The 16,596-nt window shown below is 38.4% G+C and overlaps 1 protein-coding gene across 2 annotated transcripts; it reads right to left on the bottom strand.

Moving 5' to 3' along the window:
• Positions 1–5,099: 5,099 nt before the first annotated feature.
• On the bottom strand, positions 5,100–7,641 carry LOC137044927 (serine/threonine-protein kinase pim-2-like). 2 transcript variants are annotated; one of them, XM_067421318.1, is made up of 8 exons: positions 7,508–7,641; positions 7,136–7,342; positions 6,914–7,008; positions 6,728–6,778; positions 6,146–6,527; positions 5,865–6,044; positions 5,515–5,660; positions 5,100–5,275 (listed from the first exon to the last, which is right to left on the bottom strand). In XM_067421318.1, exons 3-7 carry the CDS (start codon positions 6,974–6,976, stop codon positions 5,521–5,523), a joined length of 816 nt encoding a protein of 271 aa, XP_067277419.1. In that variant the 5' UTR covers positions 6,977–7,008; positions 7,136–7,342; positions 7,508–7,641; the 3' UTR covers positions 5,100–5,275; positions 5,515–5,520. The 2 variants fall into 2 exon arrangements, with proteins under 2 accessions (XP_067277419.1, XP_067277420.1); XM_067421319.1 differs by lacking the exon at positions 5,515–5,660.
• Between the last annotated feature and the right edge of the window lie 8,955 nt (positions 7,642–16,596).

Raw genomic sequence — 16,596 nt, 5'->3', positions numbered from 1 at the left:
ATTCAGACATCTTTTAGTATTTTTGGAAAATTAATATACCTATAAATTCTTATAGCATTACTGCCTCTTGCCAAATGATCAGAAATGTAAAGATCATTTTATACCAGTGTTTAGAGGCAAAAATGCAATTCAACACTTGGTCCTAAATATATTAGATTAAAATACTAAACTAAACATATCATTCATTTATTAAATAATTTGTGTATAATGTCAATAGCTACAACACTAGTGATGCCTTAAATAATAAAAAATATTTAAAAGATAAACAACACTCAAATAATCTTTAACTACACACTTGCATAAACAACTTGTCCGTAACAACACTGAGCATTGAGTTCATTTAACACAATAACAGTTATGAGTTTATTTTGAGTCAGACATGACAAAAGTAATAACTTGAGTCCAGTTAGTGAGTGAAAATAATTCACTTTTAATTTACTAAAAAGATACAGCTCATAAAAGTAATTAATTTGTGAATTGGACCACGCTATATGTTTCTGGAAGTGACTTATTCATAATGATTTGTTTCGGTCATGTGACTTTTCCACTCATCTGCAATATTTAGTGGGTGAGAGACATGTTTCTATCCAAAGCTGCGAATTTAACTTTTTTATGGTCAAAATTGGATTATCCCATAAAACAAAAAAATGTTTTAATGTAAAAATGTTTCCATGCATGTCTTCAAAGGGGAACAAAATCACTTCCTGGGAAATGGGTGCAAAATATTACACTGTAAAAATTGTTTTTTGTTGGTTTAACTTAAAAAAGTAAGTAACCTGGTTGCATAAAAATTTTGAGTTTATTGAAATAAAAAATTGGAGTTGATACAATGAAGGAAATTTTGTTTAATAAATAGAAACTCAAAATATTTTTGTATCTGAACCACATAAGAAATTTGATAAATCATGAAAATAGCACTCTTTGGCATGTTTCACTGCGTCATCAGAGATAAAACACACACAATTACCCAATAAAATCTTTTAATAATATTTTAATAAAAGTTGTCGAATCTCAAAAAATGTTAATTGTATTAACTCAAAAATTTTATTTCAATAAACTCAAACTTTTAAGGCAACCAGGTAACTTTTTTTCTAAATAATTTTTTACAGTGTAGTAATAAAAATGTAAGTCGATGCAGTCGGGCTCTTTTCCCTCCATCATAAATGAGTGTCGCCGCAGAGCTGATCACATCTAAAGTTTTCAGTTGGCCAAATTTATTTTCTGTGAATAATGCAATTTAATTCACTGAAATTCAATTTGGCCAACTAAAAAATTTGATGTGACCAGTCACTAGAAAATTTTCAATTGGAGATTTTTCTATTTTACTGTCTATAGGGAACAGTTCTCTTGTTCCTGGATGTGTTCCTGAGGATCTAAAGATAGCGACAGTATCGCTCCTGAAGAAGCCTTCTTTAGATCCTGCCGTTGTAAATAATTATAGACCCATCTCAAAACTACCTTTCATTTTAAAAGTAATAGAAAAGGCAGGAGCCAATCAATTGTTGAAGGTTGTAAATGACAATAATATATTTTTTTGAGCATGTCATAGTGCTGAAACGGCACTTTTACCAGCAGTTACTGATGATTTATTGACGGCAGAGGATGCTGGTGAATGTCCAGTTTTAGCTCGATTAGATTTGCCTGCAGCCTTTGATTCAGTGGATCATTCTATTTTAATACGTTGAAAACATGGGCTGGGGTTTTTGGGGAGGGCGTTAGATTGGTTTGTATGGCCTTTAATATGTTATTTCATCATACACACTCTAAAAAGTGCTGGGTTAAAAACAACCCAAGTTGGGATGAAAATGGACAAACCCAGAAATGTGGTTGTTTGAACCCAGTTAATGGACTCATTCAAACAACCCAATTTCTGGATTTGTCCATTTTCAACCCAACTTGGGTAGTTTTTAACCCAGCACGTTTTAGAGTGCACCTGTTTTAGTTTCTTTACATTACCTTTTTATTCAAGGGTTGATTTTAAGATTTTATTGTTGACATATAAAGCTTTGAATGGTTTGGCACCTTTATATTTAACTGAGCTCCTGAGGCCTTATGAAGCAGGGTTAGGGTTAGGGTTAGGGTTAGAGGTCTGAGGTCCTCTTTTAACAAGCTGCTGATAGAAGAACTATTATAAAACTAAAGGAGCATTTGCAGAGAGGGCTTCGAAATTATGGAATAGTTTGCCAATTGGTATTAAAACATCTGAATGTGTTTCTTTTTTAAACGTCGTCTGGAAACTTACTTATAGACGTGCTTTTAGTATTTAGGGATGTCTTTATGTAGTTTAGGTTTTTGATATTATATTTTGTTTCTTCATGTATTGTGTATGACTCTTCACTGTTATTTAAGTGACTACATTTTTTTTTTGTAAAGCACTTTGTTCATTGTAGCGTTAAAAGTGCTATAAATAACATTTTACTTACTTACTTTTGCATTTTAGTTTTGCAAATTTAGCCACATAAAACTAATTTATTCTGTTATATCAATTGCCAGGTTATTAAAATGACCATCGTTGTTTATGATCAGTCTCCAGCTCCTCCTCTTCCCCCTCACCATCACTGCCGACACCAGCAGCAAACAGGTCGATGAGAGAGGGGCCAGAATTGGTCCACAAGACCAGACAAGCTCCAAAATCCCTCCATCCGTCTTCTCCGCCCCTGATCCTCGCCATAGAGCTTAGGCCTCCAGAAGATCCAGCGGGTCGGGATGAACATAATCAAAACTTTGATGAAAAACCATTTGCACACAACCTACTGTTACATGCATACCTGTCTGTTTGTGTTTTGAGTTCAGCTTTCTCAGCCATTATTGGGGAATAGAGTGACAACTGATATTTATATGCATTTTAAAGCTACACTGTGTAACTTTTTTAGTTTATTCTTAGCTAAAAACACTTAGTTCTTTCAAAAATATATGTGCTCATTAATGCATATTTACTTCTTTCAAGTCATAAAGTATTCTCGTAAGTTTATAATATGCCATTGAAAATAGATACGGGTGAGGGGTTCGAATGCTGGTCGCCATGTTGCCCCTCCATCTTGAAAGTACATTAGCCAAAGAGGGACATACCCGTAAATTCAAGCTTCGCTTTTCGCGTTTTAACACTCGATGGCACTCATGGACGAGGTCGAACTGGAAGCCATGTTAATCTTGGACTAAATCGGCCACCGTAGGAGTTAAAACGAAATCGGAATTGAGAGGAACAGAAACTAATAGTCACTGGCTTGTCATATACCTTTACACCGCTAGATGGGGGAAAATATCACACAGTGTAGCTTTAACACCTGATATAGTCTGGCTATAATTATGATTAGCCATCCAACATTTGATCACACAGTACGTCCAAGGGATAAGAACCGTCAGTTTTTGCCGGTAGATAAAACTGTGTCCTCAGCATTGCAGTGGTAGGACATCCTATGTTTCTTAAAAATGGCACCCAATGGCAGCATATAAATTGAAAAGAGAAGCGGCCCTAAAATGGACCCTTGGGGCACACCACATAATAGAGGAACTGATGAAGAAGAAGACTTGTAGCCTAGAAATCTAGACGCACCCTAGCGGCAGCAAATCTAATCTGTCCGCGAGTGTCGTCTAGCAACTCTCAAAACAGTTCTGAGCTGTAAACGCCAAACTCTTGCCGGGCCAATCACATTGTGTATAGAGTCGGTGGGCGGGGCCATAATGACGACGACCGAGTTGCGTTTGCGTGCTTCTAGTAAACACAGAAACTGGCGAACGGCGTCGGTCTTTCGAATCAGCTTTGACCGCGACTCTGGACGACTCTGGACGACTTCAAGAATGATGAAGTCATTCTTAAAAAGTGAAGATGTGTTCTGAGTTTTGCCGACCGGATACGGCGAATGTTTAATCTATCAACAAGCTCTGTTTCACCTTCGTTGCTCTGGTTGGTTGTAGCGCTATCCTATCGCGTGCAGAGGGAGTTTGAAAGACGACCGTTTATCCCACCCCTCGGATTGAGCCGTCAATGGTGAGTTTCCAGACCAAACATCTTGATGTGGGTCTGGCTTGTCAGGCTAGAAGACTTGCCCATTCTCACTGAGAAAGGTCTTTGAGATAAGAGACCAACCACTGCAAGGCGACACCCTGAATACCGACCACCATTTCCAACCGATGTAACGATACTATAGTCGATTGTGTCAAAAGCAGCGCTTAAATCCAACAACACAAGCACTGCGTACGAACCGGTATCGAGGATTTGCAAAAGGTCATCGCTGACCTTCAACAAGACAGTTTCTGTACTGAGAATTGATCTAAAACCAGACTGAAAAGTATCAGAAATATTGGATATACTGATGTAGGTATTCAACTGACAAGCGCGACTCTCTCTAAGATCTTAGAAATAAGAGGAAACTTGGAGAAGGGTGTAAAATAGTTGAGGGTAGATGGGTCAAGATGGGGTTTCTTAAGCTGAGGGTGAACTACAGCATGTTTAAAACTAGCAGGAACAATTCCATTTGTGAGAGAACCGTTAATAACAGCTGTTACAGCTGGGCTCAAAGTTTCAAACTTCCTTAAAAAGACGAGTTGGGATGACATCAAATAACTGGATGAAAACAAGTTAGTGAATCGGTTAGTGAACAGATCGAGGGGGGCTTATATATTGCTGGATTAATGGAAGCCTTGATCGCCGAAACATTTTTTACGTTTCCCAAGATGAAACAAAAGAAGGAGCTGGTAAGGGCTTTAGCACTGAATCAATTGTCTTAAACAGAATTCTCGGCCGATTTGCATTTTCAGTTGATGAGTTTTGAGAGGAATTTAGATTTTGCCTCTTTCCCTGATTTTTGGTAACTGGTTACGCATGCACTTAAACATTAAGATACTTGGAGTTTATCGCTTTTCCTCTTCCGCTCTGCCTTACAACACTCTTGTCAAAGACAGCGAGTAAAATCATTTAGCCAAGGCTGAGCGGGGCCTTTCCCTCAGCTTTCCTGGGCTTAACGGGAGCAACAGAGTCTACAGAAATGGAGCAGGATTCAGTAAAAACCTGTTTAATTCGTCGAAGAGATTGATTGGTCATTTATAAAACACTACATAAATAAAGATGGGTTGTCTTAGCAGAAATGACTTTTAAAACAAAGCAAAAGTGTCTGTGATGAGTTGATGTCTTGGATCTCTCGTGTTCTTGCTCAGACGTGGGCCGGCTCTGATCTCTGGTGTGGCGGCTCGAGTTCTGGCAGGTCGAGGTCAGACTTCAGGCTTCGGCTCAAGTCTCCAGCTCAAGCCCTTCACCAAGGACAGCAAGTGGTATTTCCTATCCAATACAAAGATTAGATGAACATGTCAACTCATGAAGGTTTTTTAGAGCTGATTTACAACAGAACCGAATTCTTGCGATTGAATCAATGATTGTGTTATTTTCCTGTTTATTACTGTGAAGCCGCTCTGAAACAATCTGTATAAAGCGCTGTATAAATTAAACTGCACTACAAATAATCCAGAATTGAAGATAAATGATAATAATCCTACTCTGTCTGTTACACTTCCTCACACCTGAAATCACTGATCGAGTAAATCTCCTGATCTTCTCCTGAACTTCTCCAGATCATTTCTAATCCATTCATGTTGTAACATCTGCTCTAACGTCGGCCGTTTCGTTGGATCCCGGGCTAGGCACTGTCTAATCAGATCACTGCATTCTGTGCAAAATTTATTAAGGAGAAAGCTGGTTAGTCATGACCATGTGACACGAATGTTGGCATCTATGAAAACAGCATCTGATGGACAATAAACTCAACGTATTTAAACATGAAAAATCTTACATACTTCACCTTTACCTGTTTCTGTTCAGAGATTTTGCTTTATGTGTGTGTTTATCAATGTTGTCAATATTTTTCACTCACCTTTGGATAAGTTGGAGTTCTGAAATGTAACTTTGGCTTGTGTGATGTCCGTTCTGTTGCCAAAGGGAGAACGTGCGTTCACCATCTCGAACAACAACACTCCTAGAGCCCAGACATTTGTTGGGACGGCGTGGAATCGAGATTCTGTGAAGACTTCAGGTGGGCAGTAAGCCTGTATTCCTGTAAGCAACACATTTGCACATTGTTGAGCAATTTTTTTCAAAGTGTCAAATAATCAGAAAGTCACTACATCCAGGTTTCCAGACTCCAGAAATACTCACCACGGTATATTTTTCTCTCGTAGCCATCAGCACTAAGTAGCTGACCGCAGCCGAAGTCTATCAGCTTGAGCTCTAACGTGTTTGTCTTCACCAGGAAATTCTGTGCATGAACGTCATTATGAAAGACGCCATGCTCGATGCAGTGTTGTACTGCCAGCACAGCCTGTCGCATGAGGACCCGTGCTGTAGTTTCATCCAGTTGAGGATCCCGAATGATGAAGTCCAGCAAGCTCTCGCAGGGTTCAGGGAACTCCATTATGAGACTGAATGTCCGAGGATGTTCAAACCAGTCGTATAATTGTATGACGTAGGGGCTTATGGGTTCTTTCCTCATCATAAGCAGCAGCGCCACTTCTGTAACGAGAGGTTCGGGATGGCCAGGCTAGAGGAAAGTAGAAGACAGAAGGTTAGCTGGGTAAAAATCGGAAGAAAACTTTTCTTTGATCTTTATAGATACGATCATCAGAGCCTTTCCAGGTTTATTGATCTATTACATTTACACCTAATGCTTCCTCCAGGTGTATTGACTACAGTAATCAGCACTTAAACAACAAATACTCAATCAACTTTAGACCAACTTACAATATCAAGATAACAATTATTGTCAATTTTGCGCATCTGCTTGATGGCAACCTGCAAAAAAAAAAAAAAAAAAAAAGTGTTCAGTAACAGTGTTCAACCACCTGACTTTGGACATAACATTTATGATTTGAGCATCTAAGTATTAACCCATCTGAATAAATATGTTTTGATGCAAGATTGCTTTACCTTTTTGCCATCAAATTTCCGAGTTCCCTTGAACACTCTTCCAAATCCTCCGGATCCAATCATCTCGCCCACGTGATAGAGAGTCTCAAAGGAGTCTGAAAAAGAAAATATGAGAAATATATGAGTTTGCTACATCCTTTGTTTTATATGAAAAAATTCAGTTCAAACAAGACGATAATACTGCTTAGAAGAATGTTGGAGAAATAATGTCTGCAGACTGACCATTATTTGGTTTGACTCCAGCGTGATCGGGATCAGGTGATGATGGACCAGGATCAGGCTCTGGCTCCAGATCCGCTGGAGGAACAAAAGTCTCCACAACATCCACAGCACTGAGACAACAGCAAAGGAGCGAACGCTTCACAGCCTTCCACGCGTTCCTGAGGAAAGGACCAACTCCTTTCCTCTTCTTACATACTGAAGGTTTTTCTGATATGAAGAAAACAAAACTGAATTATTACAAACATATCTGACGTCAAATTAGGCAATCATAAAATTAAATAGGCTTACATTTTACTGTTAAAATGGTTACCAGTAAAGTTTAATTAATTGTACCTGTACCCTTTACACCGCCCAGCTTTATTTGAGTCTCACCTGTTGAGCTCTTCACTGGGGAAGCCTCCGTAAGGCCATGTGAAGTCTCCGCTGGCTCGACGGGAACTTGACCTGGCAGCGGAGGGCACGTCCACTCTTCCAGGCTGTCGGACCTGGACAAAGAACAGTCGCTGCAACTGCCCTGTTCGTTTCGGCTGTCTGATCTATCGCCACTCCACCTCCAGTCGACGATTTACGAGCCTCTGCTGCTGAGGCTAAACGTCTCTCTACAGAACCGCCGCACTATAATGTCCTCAGAGAGGGACAAAGATGATGTGGACATGATGCCTGGTGAAGACATTTTTAATAATATTAATAATCAATGTCAGTAGTCACATCAAATTGTAACATCATTTTTTTTTCAACTTTCTATTTTCAATGACACATTATATGTTAACTGAGCCATAACTTCATTAATAAAAGCCTTTTCTGACCTCTGCGAAAGCGTTTGGATGGAGTGGACGGGTGTCCATCATCTTGGCTCCGCCGGCTGCTGCTCTGCCACTCGCTCCTCCTGTCAGTCGGACCTGGGGACACAGAAAACTCAGAAGACAGAGCTGCTAAATGTGAAGGAAGCTCCAGGATCGGTGTGTGGGTCGGGTCTGGCAGCGGATCCTGATCATGTTCATCAGAACCGGGTCTCCAAACCTCCTGACCAGCCGTCTGAGAGAAGGCGGCTCTCCTGGATCTGGAGCGGCCTGAGGCTGGAATATTTCATCACATAGTAAGTTATTCATGTTTTAATAATGATCAATAATCAATGTCATTGGTCAATTAAAAGTTGATTTCAGGAATCAAATACATGTGATCACTTTGCTGGCAAAATTGGGGGATCAAATGAGTTACCTCACACTATTTTCTTCACAATAATATAGTCAATCATTGTACAACATCATAACATAAAATCCCATAAACAAATGAAAAACTAAAGCCCTCACCTCCTTCTTCAGCCATCATATGAGCCATCGACATCCTCCTCCAATCTGCAATAAAAACAATACAAAACACACAACAAAATACAATACAACACAATAAACTCTCCTCAGAAATACTCCTCTCAGAAAAGAAAAACAAAAAATAAACAAAACTCGAGAAAAGTTTAAAATAAGAAAAGAACAAGAAGACAAAAGTATCCTTCGAAATAATAAGAACTAACGTTACTCAAAACTCAGAAATATAACTGTGTAAAAAAGTTAAAGGATATATGCTCCGATGTTTTTCCAGAATAAAAGTCTCGTCACAGGAATCTCAGCTTCAAAATCTCAAGATCGCACAGAAAATATTCTGCAAATGTTTGTGAATTCGCCTCGTCTCTCTCAGCAACAGATCGCGATCGGTGCGCGTGTAGATGAGTCAGAATTCATAACACGCGTCGCCATAGCAACTAAAACTACAATCACTATATGAGCAGAGCGCGTGACCGCGCATCGATCTGAACACATTTATTGAATAGTTAACAACTTAATTTCGACGATTTATTTAATAAAAAGTTTAAACCTGTTTAATGACTCAGTTCAAAGCTTTGATTCAGTGATTCCTCTGCATCATCATAACTCAGAAATGCTAGATGTCTCTGCATGCATCAAAATGTTTTGGTAAATAATTTATTTATGTTTTACTATATATTGCTATATTATTGCATATTAATACAATGGTTATATAATGTTTCCTTTTTAGTTATTATTTTAACTTATTATAAGAAGAATTATCTTATTATTTAAGTTCTTATATTTATTAATATTTAAAGGGTTAGTTCACCCAAAAATGAAATTGATTGTTAATGACTCACCGTAATGTCGTTCCACACCCGTAAGACCTCCGTTCATCTTCAGAACACAGTTTAAAGCTACACTGTGTAACTTTTTTAGTTTATTCTTAGCTAAAAAAAAAACTTAGTTATTTCAAAAATATGTCCTCATCAGGGGCGTTTTTAGGATTTTCATTTTAGGGGGGCTTAGCCCCCATTGAGGGTAGCCTATGGAAAAACAATTCACACTTTAGTTTGGGGTCCAAATTGTGCTATTAACTAGCTTACAAACATGCATACCCATAGGATATTGGCTGTTAATTATTACGTATAAAACTAATATTAATACCTTACTGCATGGCCATTTTGTAGCATACATGCATTAATCATACCCAATAATGTTGGCAGGTTTATATTCACAGAGATCCCAAATTTTAGGGGGGTTCAGGGGCATGGTCCCCCAAGAAAATTTGAAGTCTATGATCTACATATGTGCATTTTAAGATGTTCTGAAGGCCAAACAATTAGATAACAATAGCTTGAAAACCATTTCACTGGGCAGTAATTATTTGTCTTTCTCTGTTTTTATCTTGCCCTGACTCTTCCCCTCACAACGCTGAGCTTTGACTGATATAGGCTAGACTAGTTTTTCCATTTTCGTCAGCGAAGAAAGTAAAAATATGGTTTAGGCCTACATATTAACATACATTTATATGTTTTATGAATAATTTTCTTAGACATGTTAATGTACTGTTTATTAAAGTTTAAGTTTATTAAATTAATTCACTATATAAACTGATTCATTACTAATATGCCCAATACTAAAAAAAACTGAGATTTTTTTTAATTTACTGAGGGTTACAAATGGAATTATATTAATTTACAATATATACGCATTCATTATCAATATGCCTAATCTCTTGAAAATGGCTTTGTTAATATTTCTTGTTCGTTAATTAGGCCTAGGCATATTTTCATCTCAGAATAACGAAATTAGACAAATGATTATTCATTTGCCTGAATATTTTTGTCTATTGTTTAACATTTCTAACTTAAAGCAGCAGCTGTCAAACATAAATGTTTATTTCAACTGCTTACATTTCTCCCGCTTTCGTTGTCGAGTTGCGTTCCTAAAATTCGCGCTCATGGCCTCAGCAGTTTCTGTTTGAACATAAAGCCCGCCTACTCTGATTTGATTGGTTTTCTGAAATATTTTGACATTGAGGAGCGGTAACAGACCAATGAGGCTCAGATACACACACATACACACACACACGCACACACACACACACACACACACACACACACACACACACACACACACACACACACACACACACACACACACACACACACTTCTGCTTCTGACGTGCGCTCTGCTCGGCGCCGCTGCGGCAGCGAATTAAAGAACTCAACACACAGACAGACTAAAAGACGGGACGAAGCCTAAGCCTGCCACCAGCTTTCATATATTTTAAAGGTTAATCACATATTTTTTAGGGGGGCTGAGGCATAAGTCTGAAGGCTGAAGCCCCCCTAAAAAGGGCCTAGCGACGCCTATGGTCCTCATTAATGTATTTTTACTTCTTTCAAGTAATAAAGTATTCTCGTAAGTTTATAATATGCCATTGAAAATACATACGGGTGAGGGGTTCGAATGCTGGTCGCCATGTTGCCCCTCCATCTTGAAAGTACATTAGCCAAAGAGGGACATACGGTCCGTAAATTCAAGCTTCGCTTTTCGCGTTTTAACACTCGATGGCACTCATGGACGAGGTCGAACTGGAAGCCATGCTAATCTTGGACTAAATTGGCCACCGTAGGAGTTAAAACGAAATCGGAATTGAGAGGAACAGAAACTAATAGTCACTGGCTTGTCATATACCTTTACACCGCTAGATGGGGGAAAATATCACACAGTGTAGCTTTAAGATATTTTATATTAGTCCGAGAGCGTATCCAACTATATTCACACTATACTGTGCATGTCCAGAAAGGTAATAAAAAATACATCACCAGAGGAGTTTAAACGGGTCATATACAGATTCAAGTCGAATTTCATTTCTAAGCACATTCAAAAGCAACAGAGTTACACCAAAGTGCTGTACAGTAAGACAATGTGCATATAAATAGAAAACATAAAAAGAAACAAGGCAGATACAAAATATAAATGCATTAGACCCGATACAGGAAACCAGTGTAAAGTCGCTAAAATCTCTCTTTTGTGCCGGTAAGAAGTCTCGCTACAGCATTTTGGATCATTTGCAGGCGAGAGATTGTAGGAGAGGCAGGCCACAGCACAGAGAATTACAGTAGTCCAGACGTGATGTTATGAAGGCGTGGATTATGGTCTCTAAATATGTTGGTTTTAATTTTGCGATTGATCTCAAATGAAAGAAACTGCCCTTTACCACTGAACTGATTTGTTTATCAAAGTTTAGCGACGAATCAAATGTAACCCCGAGATTCCTTACATTAGCTTGAACACTGGCGGAGAGAGAACCTAAATTAAAAGGAGATGAAGATCTGGATGGGCCTAAAATCTAAATTTTGTTTTTGCTTTCATTTAATTGCAAAAAATGATTAGCCATCCAACATTTGATCACACAGTATGTCCAAGGGATAAGAACCGTCAGTTTTTGCCGGTAGATAAAACTGTGTCCTCAGCATTGCAGTGGTAGGACATCCTATGTTTCTTAAAAATGGCACCCAATGGCAGCATATAAATTGAAAAGAGAAGCGGCCCTAAAATGGACCCTTGGGGCACACCACATAATAGAGGAACTGATGAAGAAGAAGACTTGTAGCCTAGAAATCCAGACGCACCCTAGCGGCAGCAAATCTAATCTGCCCGCGAGTGTCGTCTAGCAACTCTCAAAACAGTTCTGAGCTGTAAACGCCAAACTCTTGCCGGGCCAATCACATCGTGTATAGAGTCGGTGGGCGGGGCTATAATGACGACGGCCGAGTTGCGTTTGCGTGCTTCTAGTAAACACAGAAACTGGCGAACGGCGGCGGTCTTTTGAATCAGCTTTGACCGCGACTCTGGACGACTTGGAGTTCAGCTTTTCTCTGAGAAAAGAACAAAGAACGGCACTGAAGTCATTCTTAAAAAGGGAAGATGTGTTCAGAGTTTAGCCGACCGGATACGGTGAATGTTTAATCTGTCAGCGAGCTCTGTTTCACCTTCGTTGCTCTGGTTGGTTGTAGCGCTATCCTATCGCGTGCAGAGGGAGTTTGAAAGACGACCGTTTATCCCGCCCCTCAGATTGAGCCGTCAATGGTGAGTTTCCAGACCAAACATCTTGATGTGGGTCTGGCTTGTCAGGCTAGAAGACTTGCCCATTCTCACTGAGAAAGGTCTTTGAGATAAGAGACCAAAGGTTATTATAGTTTTGCTTTTTGAAATTAGTTTTTATTTTATTATCGTTTTCAATTTTGCTACAAATTTCAGTTTAGTTTTAGTTAGTTTTACAAATGGTTTTGCTAGTTTTAGTTTAGTTTTTATTTTGCAAATACATTTCTATTTAGTTTTTATTTATTTAGTTTCAGTTTTAGTTTTAGTAATTATAGTTTAGCAGAGTTACCATAATGAAGTGTAGAGACCAAATCAAGGTTTTTAATTTCAGCAAAGTTTAATGTTTGCACAGATTAGAGTTTAATCTTACTAAACATCCTTAAGTGAAATCACTTGATAAACGAGCATTATTGTTTAAACCCAGGACGGTCTTACAAAACATGCATAAAGTTGGGTCTTCACCTTTGAGCAAAAAAGCTTGAGTCAAACTATGACCTATACAAACAACGATCTGGAGATTAAAAATGAAATAAATTATATTTTAATATTAAAAAATTATATTTGATATTTTTGACATAGATCCTCTGAGTATTAGCCTATCTTAAAGAACAAAATAAATGCAACATAAAATATAAAAGTAAAAATTATAAATTCCAGACAAACTCATTCATAACAAAGATGAAATATTGTTAAACAATAAAAAGCTTATTTTAATTTCTTCAGTAGTACAATGTAGGCTAGCAGTGTAAGACCACAGCTAAAGTCATCTGAATACACTGTGTGTGTGTGTGTGTGTGTGTGTGTGTGTGTGTGTGTGTGTGTGTGTGTGTGTGTGTGTGTGTGTGTGTGTGTGTGTGTGTGTGTGTGTGTGTGTGTGTGTGTGTGTGTGTGTGTGTGTGTATCCTGGTATTCCCTACTTTGTGGGGAAATGTCTCCACACAGATAATAATATAATATAATGTAGATGATTATGATAACACCTTTGAGCCTGTCAATATTATGCACATGAAATCTCAAACGCACAGTAGGCTAGTACTTGCTACTATAGTTGCTGACTTTTGCGCCTGCGTCTCTCGTCGCGTAAGAAACGGCATTCTAAAACAGTGAGCTTAAGTTAAAAGAAGTTCAACGTGCATCTCATTACCTTGTGTTATTTCCCATTTCACTGCCACGGACGCATTGATTCTTTGTGAACTGCCGTTTAAAGGGTTACTTCAGCGATTAGCATATGGCTTTGTATCAGTAGAAACCCTGGAGTATATTCAAATGATTGTGCTTTCCCCCCTCATATCCCCCTGAGACGAGAGATTTATCCATTTTATTTCTGGAAAAATTCCTCCTATGATGCAAATTGACGATATTTGCATCATAGGAGGAACATTTGGCCAAAGGCTAAAGACTACAGCCAGCAGAGGGAGCCATTTCCGCATGTTTTGAACCCACGCATGGGGGATGGAGATCACACTCACAGCTCAGCTCAGCTACAGGCACTCATTTAAACGGAGCTATGGTGAGCAATGTAAGTCTTCTAACTTCTCAAATTAATTTCTATGAAAGTTAAGCTTGCAAAGGCATGAACTGAAACGCGTGCCAGACTGAAGTCGCGTTGTGAATGTATGCCGCGAGTGTAGTCGCGATTACCTCAGCTCTCATCACAAGAGCTCATTCAGCTCATTTATCTCACTCCTGCAGTTAGTGCTCAGTGCTGTGATACTCACGCGGTGACTCACTCATTATATTGAACAGACACGTTCAGTTTTTAATTGTAGTGTCTTCCCTAAAGGCGGGCGTACACTGTGCGAATTCGGACGGTCGTGAGATATTGCAGACGCTACGAGTCATTTAATTTGATCATCGCATCAAATCAGCTGATACACGGCACGGCTGTTTGCCCCGCGAGCCGGCCGCGATCACACAAGTTTTCGTGTCACTGACACTGGAGCTTTCAATGTTGCTGCTATAGCTTCAGATACTAAAAATAAAGAAAAAATTTGTGCAAATGATCTGTTGAAAAGCAGAGAACAGTAGTAGCCATTCCTTTTAACCGAAACAACCAGAGGGAGAGAGAAGAGTGCACGTGAGAGAGAGAAAGTGTGTGTGTGTGTGTGTGTGTGTGTGTGTGTGTGTGTGTGTGTGTGTGTGTGTGTGTGTGTGTGTGTGTGTGTGTGTGTGTGTGTGTGTGTGTGTGTGTACTTGTCTACCTATCTAACAGGGGACCTTGGCGTCGTTACACACTCACCAACAGGGGACCTCTGAGCCAAGAGGGGACATTTTTCAAGTCCCCTGTTGGTCATGCATTAAATCATGTGAAAATGAAGTAAAACACTAAAGAAATGCTCTGGTGATTTTTTAAATGTTTGACCAAGTAAGGACCTACAGGTGTGTGTGTTTAAATCATGTTAAAATCAAGAAACAACACTCTGGTGAATTTTTAAAAAATTTGACCAAGAGGGGACCTAAGAGTGTGTGAGTGTTTAAGGCCATGCTCAGCAGCTCCCCTGTAGGCTGGAGCAGGAACTGTAATAGCCCTTAAACACACGTCGTTCACACACACACACACTCCTCTATTGTTTGAATGGCCTGCTGTCCTCTGACTCTAGAGCTGCTGTTTAACAGACTGCTTACTAAAGGAACAAACATTATATAGATTATATCTCTTTACTAAACACCCTGACTAGTTTCAAACTTTGCATTACTTTAAAATTAAATACTACAGGATCCAAGAAAAAACGATTAAAAAAACTTTATTAAATTATAAAGGGATCTCATTCAATGCTTTTGTAAATATTTTTTGTTTCTGTGTATATATATATATATTAATGATAACATAATTTTAATAATAACATTTTAATGACAGTGGCCTATAATTATTGAAAAATAATGCATTATTTTATTTATCAAAAAAAAAAAGGTACGGTAAATGGGACAAACTTTGCATCTAAAGTTCTTTTAAACAAGTGTTAACATAGACATTATTAAAAACATTTTATTTTAGCCAAGTATTTGTAAAAATAATGTGTGACTTTTGGCCCATATAAAAGGCCCATCTTACCACCTTATACATTTATGAGCTTTTTAAACTAACCACTTTTGATTTATTTATGTTTAACAAAATGAATCAGGTCCCCTGTTAGATAGTAAATCACGACGCCTGTGTGTTTGCTGTGACATTTCTTATCATCACAAACACACTGCAAAGATTTAGAGTTTTTACAGCAATACCTGAGTTTAAAGGGTTAAATCAAGCAGAAAGCTCTCTAATGTATTAATTGGTTAAATCAAGCAGAAAGCTCTCTAATGTATTAATTGCAGGTCATTATTGAATAGTGATTATGTTACACACACACTGACTCAGGTCCCCTGTTAGATAGTAAATCACGACGCCTGTGTGTTTGCTGTGACATTTCTTATCATCACAAACACACTGTAAAGATTTAGAGTTTTTACAGCAATACCTGAGTTTAAAGGGTTAAGTCAAGTTGAAATAGCTCTCTAATGTATTAATTGCAGGTCATTATTGAATAGTGATTACGTTACACACACACTGACTCAGGTCCCCTGTTAGATAGTAAATCACGACGCCTGTGTGTTTGCTGTGACATTTCTTATCATCACAAACCCACTGCAAAGATTTAGAGTTTTTACAGCAATAACTGAGTTTAAAGGGTTAAATCAAGCAGAAATATCTCTCTAATGTATTAATTGCAGGTCATTATTGAATAGTGATTACGTTACACACACACTGACTCAGGTCCCCTGTTAGATAGTAAATCACGACACCTGTGTTTTTGCTGTGACATTTCTTATCATCACAAACACACTGTAAAGATTTAGAGTTTTTACAGCAATAACTGAGTTTAAAGGGTTAAATCAAGCAGAAAGCTCTCTAATGTATTAATTGCAGGTCATTATTGAATAGTGATTACGTTACACACACACTGACTCAGGTCCCCTGTTAGATAGTAAATCACGACGCCTGTGTGTTTGCTGTGACATTTCTTATCATCACAAACACACTGCAAAGATTTAGAGGTTGTACAGCAA

This window comes from Pseudorasbora parva, chromosome 17, assembly GCF_024679245.1.
Source record: "Pseudorasbora parva isolate DD20220531a chromosome 17, ASM2467924v1, whole genome shotgun sequence".
Classification (NCBI taxonomy): domain Eukaryota; kingdom Metazoa; phylum Chordata; class Actinopteri; order Cypriniformes; family Gobionidae; genus Pseudorasbora; species Pseudorasbora parva.
This window is presented reverse-complemented; position numbering and strand designations above follow the sequence as displayed.